This window comes from Lytechinus pictus, chromosome 4 (genome assembly GCF_037042905.1).
Source record: "Lytechinus pictus isolate F3 Inbred chromosome 4, Lp3.0, whole genome shotgun sequence".
NCBI classification, from domain to species: domain Eukaryota; kingdom Metazoa; phylum Echinodermata; class Echinoidea; order Temnopleuroida; family Toxopneustidae; genus Lytechinus; species Lytechinus pictus.
The window spans coordinates 7074847-7091153 of NC_087248.1; the positions used below are offsets into that span (position 1 = coordinate 7074847).

Consider the following 16307-nt stretch of genomic DNA (forward strand, 5'->3'; position numbering starts at 1 on the left):
ATAACACCAGCTGAACAAGTCATCTTGATGTACCCTACAAAGAAAACCTGCACCATTTGAAGGAATGATAAAACCCTAGAATACAAATATATTGATGGTATAACACACGTCACCATTCATGGGATTCACTCTGACTTATGACAACATAAACCAGGGCCCAATCTCAAAAAGAGCTACGATTGATCCGATCAATCGAAGCTCTATGGAAATCCATCAATGTCATAATTTTTTCTACAAAATTTTTTCACAATGTCCTTTGTATGCAAAGAGAAGCATAGTGAATTTTCAAGAAAACAATGAATGCATGAATATACATCATAGCTTGAAAATATTTTGAACAAACATGTATAATAGATGTTGACGTTGCTAGCAGTCCATAGTTACAATTGATCGGATCAATTGTAACTCTTTGTGAGACGGGGCCCAGATTACAAGATAACAAGATTTGATTCAAGTGAGGGAAAAAGACTACTGTGAAGAAGCGTGCAACCCAAGATGGAGAAAATGACACAGCAAGTCTTGCCGAACTCCTGGAATGCAAGCAAAAGAGAGTGGAGAATATGAGTTTACACATAGTGACCTTGAATAAGTACAAATATGAGGTTATACATAGAGTGACCTTCAATAAGTAAAAATATGAGATTATACATAAAGTGACCTTGAATATTAAAGTACAATGCAAAAGATGACAGCTCTAAACGTAATGAGAGAGAACCCCTTGAAGTTCACATCATTATAACATCAAATGAAGAATTCAGAGTCAATGTCCCCTCAGAAAACAAGTTTGTACCAACTGAAGAATATATTCTTGATTAAACCCTAGAATATATTAAACACGGTTAATTATTTAAACACACACCACCACAAATGGTGGGTTTTACACTGATGTTTGAAAACGTGAACCAAAGGATAGGAGCTAGGTTTCGTTCCAGAATACTGTGAAGAAGCATGCTGACCAAGACAGGAAATCACACATTGCAGATCTTGCAGAACTTTTGAGAAAAAACAAGTACTTGGTGCGAATTGCCAGAAGGTGAGCAAAATGGTGTGAAGAATTTGAGGTTGTACAAGGATGGGGCATGAGCAAGTCAAAGAAATGTTGTGAATTGGTGTCGTCTCTTCGATATCCATCCTCTTTGGGCTGACAGGTTTCACTTACGTGAGCGTGTGCACACGTTTGCACACACGCGAATTGTGTGCGACTCCTGTAGCCCGTACGGTGAATCGGCCAAGATCCGCCATTCTCGGATCTGAGCAGCATTGTGAGGACACATGATCACTCAGCTGCTCTGGATTCGGGGGTTTTCCATACACGTGCACCAGACGTAGACTCAGCTTTTTCAATCCTGAACTACTTGGACACTCTTTGGACCACATTGTCGTTGGATGTCAGCCGGCGCTTATCATTCATGACTCGAGTGTCATCAGCATTCTTGTAAGTATATCAAAGTTTCCTTCTTCTGTCCTGTCTCTCTGACTCTGTTTGTGCCTTTCTCACTGTGTCTAACTTTCTTCTGCGTTCAAACTTAAGTTATGTTCTTCACTTTCTAATTCTATTCCCATGAATAGCCCACAAACTCTTCAGAAACAAGAGTGAAAAGAATAAGAATAGCATCACTATAATACATGATGAATCCAACAAAATATAGAAGGGGGTTACTTTAATTTATCAGCATAAAATATTGTTAGATAATCTTGCAAACTTCAGTATAAATGTAAACCAGAAGAAAAAAGCAAGGTTTCAATCCAGTGAGAGAAAAGCCTACTCTGAAGAAGTATATTGGCCAAAACGAGGAATCAGACACTGCAAATCTTTCAGAACTTTTGGTTCACAGCAAATGGTTGGTGATAATATCTGGAAGACCCAGAATAAGGTGTGGAAGATATGAACAAACAGTCATCTTAAAGAACAAAAATGCAAAGATATCAGCCCTAACAGAAAAGAAAGTAAAAACAATAAGAACAGCTGCACAATATATGTAACACAAACTGTAGTCAACCAGTCAGACGGGTAATAGTAAATCCAGATTTGATTTATCCACAAGTATATGAAGGCTTGTAAACTTTAAGCATGATCATTGCAAGATATTTTGCTTAATATGGAGGTGTTTATAAGAACAAAGAGCAATTTATCAAGAGTCCTTTTCAAGAATGGTACCTACAAGGGTAAAAGTAAATCCAGATTTGATTTATCCACAAGTATTTGAAGGCTTGTAAACTTCAAGAATTATTATTGCAAGATAATATTTTGCTTAATATGGAGGTGTTTATAAGAACAATTTATCAAGAGTCCTTTTCAAGAATGGTACCTGCACTTTTTAAACATGATCTTCAAAATGTATACCAATATAAACTTCAAGTACATTATCCAATCATAACAATGTGCATTATTTTTATCATATCGACTGAAACAATGGAATGGTAACATTATTCAACAACAACCAAGCAATTGTTTCGGGCTATGATATGATTCATGGTTAATGTACCATGGTCAGTAAAGTTGAATGCAGGGGTGCCCCCAATAATAGACGTTATGAACAAAGCTAGACTGTAATATTTGTTATATTGACACATTATAAATTGCAATTTTTTACAGCCTTTTAATTTTGGTTTAAATTCTTGGTTCCATTTCATCATGACATTTTTACTAATGTGATGAAAAGTGAAAATGAACACTTAGAGCTATTTTTGAAGTGTCTTTGTTCAAATTTTTACAAGTAAGACGCTACAATTCTAATATTATTGCACTGTTGCATATACGGTTCATTAAAAGTTTTCAAAAAGATATTTACAAACTTCAAGGACTTGACATTAAAAACAATTATTATCATCTTATTTAAAATGCAAAGAACACAGTAAAACCAACAAAAACTGCAATTGTTTTAAGAATTTCTGACAGATGCCTTGGATATTACGTTCCCAAAATTAGTTTCATCATTTAAAACAAGTACAAATTATTTTACAAAATTCAATTTCGTCCATTTTTTGCATTTACATTACATTAGAAACAGGTCTTTCAGATTTATTAAATATTCTCTCCAACAGTTCTTTGTTAAAGTGGCTAAAATTTCTGAAAAGGATTTGAGACACTCTTCACTTCATGCCATATTATCTTCAGGTTATTTATCCAAATAAAACACACTAAAAATATTGGAGAGAACTGTGAAATGCAATATTCCCCAATAAAACTATTTCCACAAAATTGTTAATACCAATTCCATGTATTTCTCCCTTCAATATTTGAAAAAAGAATTCACCCAACAATGTTTTGCTTAATATCTACATCAGTGTCTTCTGGTATCAGGCGTTTTCTAAACAAAATCTATCAAATATATCATCTGGAGTTTCTCTTTGGTCTGCTTACTATGTAAAGCTTGGTGACACACATCTGACCTAAAACTTAACAATTATAATATCAATAGTAGATGAAACAATGAATTGGGTTTTGAATTCTGAACGAAAATAATACATGCTGTTTAATACACCCAGCCTAATGTCAGGATTGTTATCATTTGGGCTTGCAAAAATGTGATTAGCAGAATTTTTCTGAACCCAAAGTGTTCAATTTGGAATTCCTTATTCAAAATCTCAACACAAACACAGCATTTGAAAACACCTTACACATATTTACTTCTCATATTGTCTGTTTAAGGGGGCATTGCAAGGAATTTGCAATCAATTGCAAGTTTATTTTGGGTCCGGAAATCAATCATATGTCTTGCAATTCATACCAAATTTGCACTCGATCAGTGATCTGCTTCTTGAAACAAGGAGTCTAAACTGATTTGATACAGCTAAAATTAACCGATCAATTGTAAAATTGCAACACGATTGCAAATATTTCTTGCGATAACCCCTACGGCTTAAGGTCCAACAACAAAATTTCTGATTATGACGGAATTACGGAAGAACTGACGTTAATGGCACTTTTTCATCTACTCCAATAAGGCACTGACTGCTGGAAAACCTCATGTTCTAAAAAAAAAATTGGCAATGGACTTAAAGATATCTCTTCTAGAGGCATAGTGGATGAATAACCCTTCAAAAACATCTATTGGTAATTTCAAAGAAGTTGTTGAATATTGTTTTTGGAGTATCCCATGTTGGTAAACTGAGCTTTGGAATTAGGTTTTTAGGAAAAGATATTTGTGGGAGCTTAATGATGTTAATCCCCACAGCAGAATAGCTTTGAGGTGGGTGCTATCGACAGCGATTGTTTGGCCTCATCACCAGCACAAAAATTCGAAACCATCAACATTCAACACCAAAAACATTCATTGTCCCTCGGATAGACAGGAAAGGAGAGTCAAAGGAAATTTATCCACAAATTTGACTTTCGAATTTGAATTTGATAGCTAAATTCGAACTGGGGCGAATCAATGGATGCTTTCCTATTAAAGAAAATAGACAGAGACCAGACATTGATTGCAACTCTGCTAATTAATTGCAATACTTAGAGCATATCTAAATGTGCTAATCAACATGCATTATGCATTCAAGGCAATGAGGGAAGGAAAAAGTACCATATGATTGATTTCAGGTGTTCAAATGAATTTGCTATCAATTACAATTTTCGTGAAACACCTCCCATAAATTCATATCCCTGTAGGTTTATTCAATCCCATTCATGCTTTTTTTCATGTCACCCCATAGCATAGAGTACAACCATTAAAGGATATCAACATGAAGTACTGTTTACATCAATGGAATCTGTAGAGTCCATCACCAACACAGGAACCATGACAGACAGCTCTATAATACTCGAGGTATCCGACATCCTATAGACTACATCTTTTCTCGCTGTATGAAAAATGAAAAGAAAACATCCTATCAAACAGAGACATAAAGATATCTAGTTGTTAAGTCATAAAATAACTGTATACTTAATTCGCAGTTTTATATATTTATTTTCTCATCCTAAAATTGATAAACAATGACAGGAATGAAAAAAAATAAGAGAAAAAAAAAACACAGAAAGTTTACAAACTCTTTAGTATAGTATACAGTGTTTCCCCAAAAAAAGGACACTGTGATTCAGTGTAATTGTTTCCTATCATAATCATAGTTTTGCTAAATGAGATGTACACCAATAAAGAGAGATGTTTCCCCTCTTTCATTTGAAGCTAATCTCAATGTTCATAATGCATGCATGACTCAAGTTAGAACAATAAAAAGAGGTGCTAGTTAATTTCGATTTGCACGAGCAAATTACAAATTTAAGTGAGTTTTTCTTGCTTTTGCTGCTATCCAGAAAACAAAGTTCATAACTTAAATATCCATTTTGTCATCTTTCATATCAGACCTTGTGCATAAAATGTGATTAACGCATGGTCGAGAAAAACTTGCATGAAAACATACTTGATTTCGACAGATCGTCGAATCACAAATATTAAATTTGGAAGGTGAAACCTCACATTTCATAGGAGCGAGGATCAAAACTCCTGTTTAGTTCAGACCTAACCTGGGCTAACTCAATATACCACTACCTAGTTAATAAATAGTTAAATAGTTAATAGTTTAACGTTCTTACCATACCATGCTCCATAGAAACTAATATCTTCCCCCCTGGCTGGCAAAGTGCATCCATCCCATTGTCAGTGCGGCACTCTATGAACCTAGGGTATGGACAATTAGAATAAAATAGTGTTCACATAATATGAATATCAATGAATGTGAGGAAAGTAGGAGGGTGGGTGGAGGATCCACTGAATTGTGCAATAAGAGAGAGGACATACCAGGGACGGTTCCAGGACATTTGCTCTGGCGACAATTTCTCTGCTGTGAATTCCACACACTAACAGAATCGCGAACTTCAACCCTGGATTTAACACTACACCCTAACCTCAACCTAACTCTAAACCTAACATAAAACCCTATTGCAACCCTGACCCTACAATTTATGCAGGAGCAAATGATGTGTCATCACCAAGGATTGCAGCAAGTGTGGGGTGAAACCTGGATAACTGATGAAATATGTTATGAGATGAAATATCTCACAGGCAAGAACAGGAAGTGATCTAGAAACTCTGAAATGAGGTATATATATATATATATATATATATGGCATACATCAGCGCATTGGTCAGATTGATTGTCATGCACAGGGGATGAACCATTATCTATATCTATCATTGTTGTTACACACATCCATGCTGGCATGCTAGCTTGACTAGAAGTCCCATTTTATTCTTTGTGAGACATGCTCTGAAGACAAAAAATTTATTTTCTACTTCTTTTCCTAATATCTTTTGATTACTTAAACATTTTGAGGGATACTATGTAGCCGTAAGTTATGCTGTTCAATTGTTCATTAATGATTCTCTTTTTGTAACCTTTGTATCTTCTTTGAGGTCTGCAATTTAGATTTTGAACATGCAACAACAAAAAAAATTCTTCTCCCCTTTCAAAATGACCACACATATCTTACTATCTATCTCCCCACCCTCATTCCTAGTTCTAAGGACTGGAAAAGAAGTTCTTTCTTCCTATCACATGGAGAGGTCTCACACACCATCATCAAGTCCTTTCACAGAACAATTCCAGAGAGGAAATCTCAACCGGTAACGGCTCCTGAACGAGTACAGCACATCTCCTTTGGAAACAACCTTGCCAGAAGGCAAGTGTCCCCAATGGACACCTAACCAAACAACAAACATATCCAGGACAATTGTCTGTCAAGGGTTTTCCAAAAACCCTGTCAGTTCTATAGAAATAAATACAAAAGACATCCAAGTTAAGGATACCTGATGCTCTGGAGACTTGGATGATCCTTCAGCTGTTTGATGATCACCATGGACCTATGGTTTCCCAAGGAGATATGGGTGAGGACAAGTCGCTGCAGACCAGGGAACGACGACGTCACTGCCTTGCTGAAGCCATCAACATCCTGCAGTTCAGGATCACGGTTAGGCAACGCAGCCTGTACTTGAAGCTCTGCAAGCTCCGGCAAAGATGCCTTCTGCAAGGTCTTTGCATCAACGGTTTTGCTGCACTGGTAGACAAAGGTTGCAAGTCTTGGTTGGAAGGGAACAGGTTTATGCTTACACCAGGCATTGATGGTCTTGTCGTCAAGCGTGAGGGTGAAGCCATTCTGATCCCTTTTCGACTGGTTTTCATCCTGGCCATTCTGAAATTAAAATATTTGGTTGGTTACTTTGTGATGAGATCGGTTTTGACAATATTGCGAATTTGTCTGACATATTTTGTTTTGAATTTTGAAGAACTTGAAAAGTACACAAATTCTGTTTGTATGACAAATTGGGTTAGACTGTGTCTTCCTCAATTTTAAGTTCATGAAGAGAATAATAGACAGAAGGTGAAGAAAGAAAACAAAGAGAAGGAATGAGAATATAACAAATAAATTTATCAACGGTGAGTACTACATTACCTCTTGAGTAAGAGTGGAACAGATTGAAAAGAACCTAGGATGAAGTTCTGTTCCCTTGACAACGGCCAGACTGTAAAGACAAGGCATGGTATTCAAACAGATTGCAAGGTCATGAGATGGCTTCCCTGTTAGCTCCAAGTCAGATAGCCTGATGACCTCAATCTGAAATCAATGATAAATATGATACCAATTACAACAATAACATTACAAAAAAGAACATACTGTACTACTACTACATGTCTGACTGTTCCTATTGTGACAAATACTATTACTACCACTACTACTAATGCCACCATGATTATTACCACAAATATTACTAATTATTTTACACCTACTCTTGACTACTACTTTTACTAGCAGTACTAGCAATATCCACAATCACTATCATCATAATCATGACCATCATAATCATGACCATCATCATCATTATCATCACCATCATCATCACTATCATCTACACTATCGTCCTCACCATCATCATCATCACCACCATCATCATCACCATCATCCTCATCACCATCATCACCATCATCATTGCCATCACTATTATTTCCAACATCACCATCATTATTGCCATTGTCACCATCATCATCATCACAATCATCATCTTCATAATCTTCGTCATTGTCATCATCATCATCACCCATCATCATATACCTGGGTAGATGAAGCTTTGGCAGCAAGGTTGGTATAGAATTCATCATGGAGAACAGTCAAATCAGATAGGATGAGTTTCTTCAGGCTTGGCATTGAGCAAACTGCTTTAGCAAGATTTCCTGAGGTGACAGCCTCTGATTCAAGGTTCAAGTCAGCCAGATGAAGCTCCTTCAGCTCCTTGATCTGTAATGAAAGACATAATGAAAATCATATCTAAGTTTGTTGAATTATTCATTAAAAAATATGTTCTAAACATAATATTTTTACAATCTCTAGTCAATATTAGACTTGTTCCAGTGTAGTACAAAAGAGCTCAGCCAAAAGTTTAGAAATATTTTGTTACAAAAGTTAATGAAATGTGAGATTTTTTTTTCACTCCTAATTGTAAAAGCTATAGACAGAATATATCTTTGATAAGTGAGCACAAAATCTGTCAATGCAACTTTGACAAAAAAATGCTACTGTCAAAATAATAATTCAGTAGCCAGGGGGTCAGTCAACCAAGCTGAAAAGTTAACAAAATCAAAATTTTGATATTCATGAATGAAAAGATTACATATTCACATGTACCAAACTTAAAAAGATAATTTCTTCAATTTGATTAACCCAGGCCTGCCACTCTGGCATCTAATCAATTTTTGAATATTTTCAGTTTCCATTATTTGATTAAGATTAGCTCCCAAGGACCTTCCTGAGGTAGCAATGACTTTTGTAGTTTGATTTTTATATTTGGTCTCAAATTAAATCTGCCTTAGCATGATAACTAGTCTTGGTCTGATCACTATCAAACTTTACTGTTTGCTTACTTGTTTGGTCTTATTTTTCTCTTTTCCCACAAATCATCTTACTACCAAGGTTGGATAGCCTTTGCTCTTAAATACTGTACACTCCTACAATTATCAAATTAATCTTAGGCCATCCCAGGCATAACATTGGAAGCTCCAATGACTAGCATTGCTGCCTTATAATTGACCCTTTTTTTTATACTTCTCTTAATTGTTATGCCCCTCTTCATATTTTACCATTTGTGCTGTGATATAGAAATGTCATGTGCCCTATGAAAAAGCCACCTGACCCTTTAAAAAATAAAATATTAAGGCCTGCTTTTCATGTTTCCTCCATTTTCAGCCATGAAACGCAATATAGTATTACTACCTTAGCACGATGGGCTAGCTTCATCAACGTGGAGTAGAATTCTGCTTCAAATGTCACATGGTGGAGCATCAAGGATTCCAAGAGGGGCATGTCACACAAACCCTTGGCTAGATGGCATGACGATGATGGACACTTTATGGGAATGCCTTTGAGAGTGAAAGACTTTACCTGAATTGGGGGAAAAAGAAGTGGATATAACCAGACATCAGAATGATAAAGATGATGACGATAATGATGACGACGATGATGATGATGATGATAATGATGATGGTGATAATGATGATGATAAACGATTGTGAAGATGATGATAATCATAACGATGGTGATGATGATGATGATGATGGTGGTGATGATGAATGATTGTGAGAACGATAAATATGACTGATGATGATAATGATGAATAGGTTCCATGACATTTGCTCTGGCGACAATTGCTCCAATGGAAAATCTGCACATTTAAGCAAACCATAAAACATAACCTTCATAACTTAAGAAACCTTAATCCTATCCCTAGATTTTTCTGAACCAAAATGTTGCAGTATTATATGTCGCGTCACCAATGAATACCATGACGGTGATTATGACAATAACGACAATCATCAATGACGAGGAGGATGATAATAATTAGGAATGACAAATCTGTGGCCTGATAAGAAGACCAAGAGGTCTCAATGATAGTACAGTAAAAGTGAGCCACTCACTAAATAAAATGAGAGATAATAAATGTAAGGAGTTGGGATAAAACAAGAGACAGGGATGGCTGTACAAACTATAACTTCATTCCTAAAAAAACCTCAGGAACATTTGAGAGAGTAGTAATCTCTGGAAAATGTACAAGAGAGATAACAGTATGTCAATAGTGATCTAATTATCAACAACTCTCTCAATTTCCTGTTGCTTACCCGAGAGTTTTTCGCCTCCGCTGCAAAGATCTCATAAAAGACTTCATGGAATGATGCTTTGTCAAGGTGAACTTTCTGAAGACTGTTGAGTGTACATACTTTGTCTGCAAGGTCGCTGGAAAGATTGTAGCCATATTGTCGTTCCAAGAAAACAGCACTTCTCTGCAAAAAAAAAAAAAGATTAAGTGGTGAATATGGATAACTTAAATACCGGACCGATCATCTGGACTCGTCATCTACATGTATGACATCTTCCTGCACAGAATCACATCTCCTGAACTTATTTCTTTGTGTGAACTTTATACATATTCCATCGCAAACAACTTGATTGATGGCTAGGATAAGAAATTCTACTTGATCACGAGCACTCCTTATTATAGGCACAAAGATACTCTGGAAAATATTTATCTACCCTTTTCACTTTCTTCAGGATGAAATGATTAGCCACCCCCCCCCCCCATTCCACCGTGGTTTGGACACCTGGTTATCACTACTTGTGTACTAACATTACCTTTGGTGGCCACAATTAGGATTCAAGTAAGAACAAGCAGTTGGTCTACTCTATGGTGTCTTGCGCAAAATAAAGTAATGAAAAGAACACTTACAAGATTTTGAAATGTGAAAAAGTACCCTGCAACGGTGTGAGCAGACATGGCATCATCAACCTTGAGTTCTTTAACCCGTGAGAGAGATGGGAACCTAGTCTCCACAACCTTGGCAACATCTTCACTAAAACTCTCAAAGACCACATCGACTATTAGCTTGTGAGGTGTTTTATCCACACATACAGTAGATCGCACAGATGACTGTTCAAGTTTGTTGACCAGGCCTGATGTGATATCAAGGGCTACCTTCTCCTCCTGGGCAGCAGCAAAGAATAGCAGGAATTTCATCTCATCCCTATTCTTGCTGAGGATTGTATTGAGCAGATCCTTGTACTCTAGGGGATTTGTCTTTTCTTGCTCTGCCAGGTGCAGACCCGCTAGGAATTCTTGAAACAGTTTATGGGGAAAGAACACATTCCCCATCAAACATGGCCTCTTCCTCTCTGATTTACCAAGGCACTTTCTATCATTCGAAAGGAGGCCAACATCATATCCACATCGAAGAACTTGCTGACTGAATGTATCTTCAGGAAACACCATATCATTCTTCATAAGTCCCCTGAATGCCACTTCTGCTAGCTGGAGGAAATTCTTCTCAAGATCCCTCTTTAAATCCATTTTTTTTTCCTGACAGGAGCGTAGACTTAAATTCTTGCAGCGCTTGGCAAAGTAGCGGTCTTTCAAGAATTGAATGATCTCCTGGAAGAGTTGGGAGAAAGTTTTTAACTTTTGAACTGCCTCCCGCCGGTCTTCCTCTTCCCACAGATGACACAACATGGCACAGAAGATGGGATAGGGTGACATATTCTCAGCAATCAGGCTGCCCTTCTCCATGAACTTGACAAGGCTTTCGGCAGACTCTGGGGCTTTGCCAACATTGTTAAAGAACCGGGAGACAAACTTGTTTACATTCTCTCTTGTGAAGCCTTTGATTTCCACGAAGGCATAGCGCTTCCGCAGTTCGATGTCGTGCCGTATTTGGTTTGCTTTCCAAGGTCTGGAGGTGATGATGACGGAGCACTTCTTGTACTCCAGACACTTAAGGATCTTCAGAATAGAACTGGCAGAGAGCTCAGCAAGCTCATCATAGCCGTCTAGGAGAATCAATACCTTCTCTTGATTCTTCTTGATGTAGTTATCCAGTTGCATGGCAGTAACCTCATTATCAGGCAAATAATTCTGCTTTATTATCTCCCCGACAGTCTTCCCATCCTTCACTTCCCTGAGGCGAACCGGCAAGACCAGCTTGAACTCCTTAAAGTGGGTCCCTTCAATCCAATCATTGATGATTTTAGATAGGAAGGTTGTTTTACCAACCCCAGCCTCCCCTTGCACCAGCACACGGCGCAGGAAGACATCATTAATCTTGTTGCTTAGGATGTCTTCATAGTTCAATGGCTTTGATTTGGATTTGGGGTCTTCACCAAGTAACACCAAGTTGGTGTAGATGAGATTTAGTGCTAGCAAGGTATCTGGATCCAGCGGTTTCGTCTGCACTTGGCACCATGCAATGGCATATTCTTCCATGAGGTCCTTCTTGCACTGGTCAATCTGCTCGTCGGTTGCATCTTGCCGTATGTCATTGTTCAAAATCCTTGGGCAGTAGGCACCTATGGCAGATAAGATCACATCAATAGTACAAGAATTGTCATTGCATCAAATTGATAAGAATGTACATTTAGTGTGTGTATCAATGAGACAACTGCTTGTGGAAATTTGGCATCCAATTACAGGACCAAGCCAAGAACATATGGTTCACCAACTACAAAATCTAATCATCAAAATCACTCACATAATTAATCACACAAAAAAATCATTATAAAAAACTCTTCAATTCAAACAAACACATTAAATGAAGAGTTTTCTCAAGAGTGTGGGTGGGTTCTCCCTTGCCTCCCCCACCAACCCCCCCCCCTCTCTTGACCTTGATCTCCATCTCTAGATGTGTTTTATCAACAACATCAGTGAGTGTAGGTAAGTCAGCAGAAGGGATGATTGTATCATAGAATGCATTGAGAAAAAATGATCCTGATAACATTTAAACATTACACACCAGTGCTTTCATTTTAGATTACTAAGTAACTTGCTCTATTTTATTGATAACATTACATGCAAGTTATTTTTCTTTTAGATTACCTTGCTCTATTTTATCCGCAAGATGTCTGAGACGACTACCATCGAGAGCCTCCACCAGTCTTGGTCTTCTCTCGCATTCTCTCGTTTCGCCCAACCAGCAGCATAACATGTCATAAGTGGCTCTTTCTTGAGAACCATTGTCTCTCAGAATATTCCTCAACTTTGGGTCATACAGACCCAGGTTAAGCCCTAGATTTGTGTAGTATTCATGGGACACTTCTTCGGCAAGGGCTTTGAGTTCCAAGTGAGAAACAAGAGGTAGCCTGAAAGAAAGAACAGTTTTTTAGTCGATCAGGCCGGGGCTGGGGATCATCTCATACAAGCTGTTCGTAAGTTAAGAGTGACTTTAAGAACGACTGGCAATTCTTTCTTGTGGTAAATGTTAAGCACGTATACGAGAGGTTCACTAGTCGTTCTTCAAGTCGCTCTTAACTTACAGATTTATGAAACACCCACCTGTTTCATTAAGACTTGCTATAGTAAGAAATGAACAGATTCTATAACAAATTTTCTATCAGCCAATCAGGTTGAAGGATTTCAGTAGCTTTCAACATTGCACTTGGTGACAAGTGGCCAGCAGCGCGCTCGCACCTGGTGCCTGTGCCGCCGAGCTATAGCTGCATGCATGTTAGACCAAAAGCTTCAGTCTCTGTAATTTGGTTGTTAATTCCGCTGAACTGTGTTGGCAACACTCACCAATGGAGATGATAGTAAACTGTCAGAAATGGTTAAATAAATCCCCAGAAACGATGGCTATTCCTGTCTTCATGCACATGCATACGCACTCACATGCAGGCAAATCGTTCCAATCCAAGGACCCCCATAAATTTTCACAAACATTTGCAGTTCCGAAGCCTGTTCCAAAGCCCCCATTTTTTATCTCACCCGCGGCACTTATCTATCACTTTTGTGGTCAAATACTCGCCCCCCCCCCCAAGGATTGGCAGTCTCGGGCTGTCTTAGACATGAATAACCGTCGTTTCTGGGGATTTATTTAACAATTTCTGACATTTTACTATCATATGTATTGGTGAGTGGAGCCAACGCAGTTCAGCAGAACAACCAAAGTACAGAGACTGAAGCTTTTGGTCTAGGGCTGTCTTACACCAAAAGCTTCGGTCTCTGTTATGTTGGTTGTTCCGCTGAAGTTAAAGTTACCTTCATTATCCTACCGACATCACAGAGCAGATCTTATCCAAGTGTTCCGAATAATTCAAGGGACCGACGATCTTGAGACTTCAAAATTCTTCAATTTCAATGAAGACTCCAGAACTAGAGGACATATATATATATAAGATAGAGAAACCCAGAGCAAATACTCGAAAAGTTAAAAAATTCTTTCTCACATCCAGTAGTATCTGAGTGGAATAACTTGCCAAATCAAGTAGTGAAGAGCACTTCCATAAACTTTTTCAAGTCAAATCTAGAGAAAACTTGGGAGCTCAAAAAGGAAAAGTTTAACCCTGACCAATCTTTTACTTGCCTAAGCTCTCATTAATACCTTTACCTGCTGAAACCCACATCGCCATATAACCAGTACCAGTTTATTTTCCACTATACTGACTTCAATAGAAGAGGGGCAAACAAGTTTTAAAGGTAAAACTTTACGCCCACAATAAGGTATGTTAGGAACTCTGTTGGCTCCACTCACCAAATACAGAGACCAAAGTTCTAGCTCGATCTGTACAGGGACTCAATGGCCATATATGTTTATGTATTAAGTTCGGATAAAACTGGGAAGTGAACTTGCGCGACAGCCGAAGTCACTGTTTTCCCCCTTCTAAGTTTATTCTCCCCCTGTTTTTGTGCATTTCAGGCCAAAACAGAATAATAATCTTTATTTTGGTACAGTTCTTTTTATATATTTTTATGATATTAAGACAAAAATCGATGAGCCCCGTCGGGGGGATTTTGCATTGTTAACCCGTAATGGTGGCTGCATAGCGAGCCGTCTGTGTACGAGGAGAAATTTAAAAAAAAAAAAAAATGTTAACAAACTCCTCTAATCAGACGGCTTGCCAGCTGTCTACGGCTGTCTCATACAGTGTCTGCATTGCAATTGCATTGCTGCCTGGGCCGGGAGACTCGATCGATCTGGACTTTTTTGAGAAATTACTTACCCCATGGTCATGGTCTGATGGTGGGGCCAGCGCCAGGGATGCTCTCTGAATCTCGATCTCCCACCCTCTAAAATCAGAGAAAGAGAACTTGACTCTTGAGAAGATGAGACACGCCTGTAGCATGTATTAAGAGACACATGGATTACTTCTCGTCGGCATCTGTCCGCCCGGCTGGACTGGGCCTGGCCTGGCCTGGGCGTGGTCGGCCAAGGCAGCTCAACAAAGACTAGCGCAAGTTAGTTCTCTGAGTCAGAGTCTCAGTCTGATTTGTTGTGTTGACACACGGTACGATTTTAACTAAACCGTAATAAAACGAAGACCAAAACTTAGGCTTAATCTAACCAGCCTTTAGAATCGACTTTCTACATGTTCTAGATACTAAGTACTAAAGTTAGATGCAAAACCAGCTCCTAGAAAACTACGTCGAAGATAAAAAAAGACAAGTCACAAGCATGTGCGCTGCAGTCTCATGCGTATTATACCAGCACTGTATATATTGACAGTACAGTTATATGAACTGAAGTAAGGATAGAAACACAAAACAAATCATCCGCGCGCTAAATTCGCATGTGGGCATGCGCTGACGTCATAAGAGTGGGGAATCCCCAACTAAGCAAGATTTTGTTTATGGTATCAATATACCTTTTTAGCAGGCAGAGTTCGAAGTAAGATCTCTAGAATAAACCTCTAATCACATTTGTTGTTGCTGCTGATATTGTCGTCGTCAAAATTGATGCTGCTATTACAGCAGTTAGGGTTAATGTTCAATTTGAGTTCTTCACAAATTTACAAGAGTATATAGGAAATATTTTGGGAAGTGAAGGTCAATTATCTAACTTGATAGGCGACCACCACGAGTTACTTGCTGTCGATGGCGGGACATTGAACAAAACATTCGGATGAGCAGAATCTCAGCATTGGGGGAAGATGAGATGTCCAAGCTAAAACTTTTGTGACATTCAACAAATATGAAATTTTGGCAAAATGATATCCCTTTCCAGGTCACAATCGATCTTTATTTTTCTTTCGATATTACTTTTAGCACAACATACAGGTTTCATTGGCGGCTGTTGAATAATAATAATGATAACGAGGCTCAGTCAAATGACATTCTGTATCCGAAATGGGATAGTGCATGAGCACGTTGAGTTTCTAAATATGTTTATTCAAAATTGGAACCTATATAGACTTACAAAATGCGATGAAATTATGAAGAATCATGTGCATATCAAATTATTACTCCCTCACGGCTGAGGCGCGTCGTAGTTCAGTTGGTAGAGCAATCCGGTGGCACGGAATCACTAGCAACTTATTGAAGGCATTTGTCCTCATTACCAAGTCTGGC

At 38.1% G+C, this 16307-nt stretch overlaps 1 protein-coding gene across 1 annotated transcript; it reads right to left on the reverse strand.

Moving 5' to 3' along the window:
- Positions 1–2061: 2061 nt before the first annotated feature.
- Positions 2062–15527, reverse strand: LOC129259100 (NLR family CARD domain-containing protein 4-like). The gene is made up of 10 exons (XM_054897369.2): positions 14963–15527; positions 12843–13105; positions 10707–12316; positions 10102–10263; positions 9200–9367; positions 8045–8227; positions 7388–7549; positions 6744–7126; positions 5531–5615; positions 2062–4800 (listed from the first exon to the last, which is right to left on the reverse strand). The coding sequence occupies exons 1-10, from the start codon at positions 14971–14973 to the stop codon at positions 4786–4788; spliced, it is 3042 nt and encodes a 1013-aa protein (XP_054753344.2). The 5' UTR covers positions 14974–15527; the 3' UTR covers positions 2062–4785.
- Between the last annotated feature and the right edge of the window lie 780 nt (positions 15528–16307).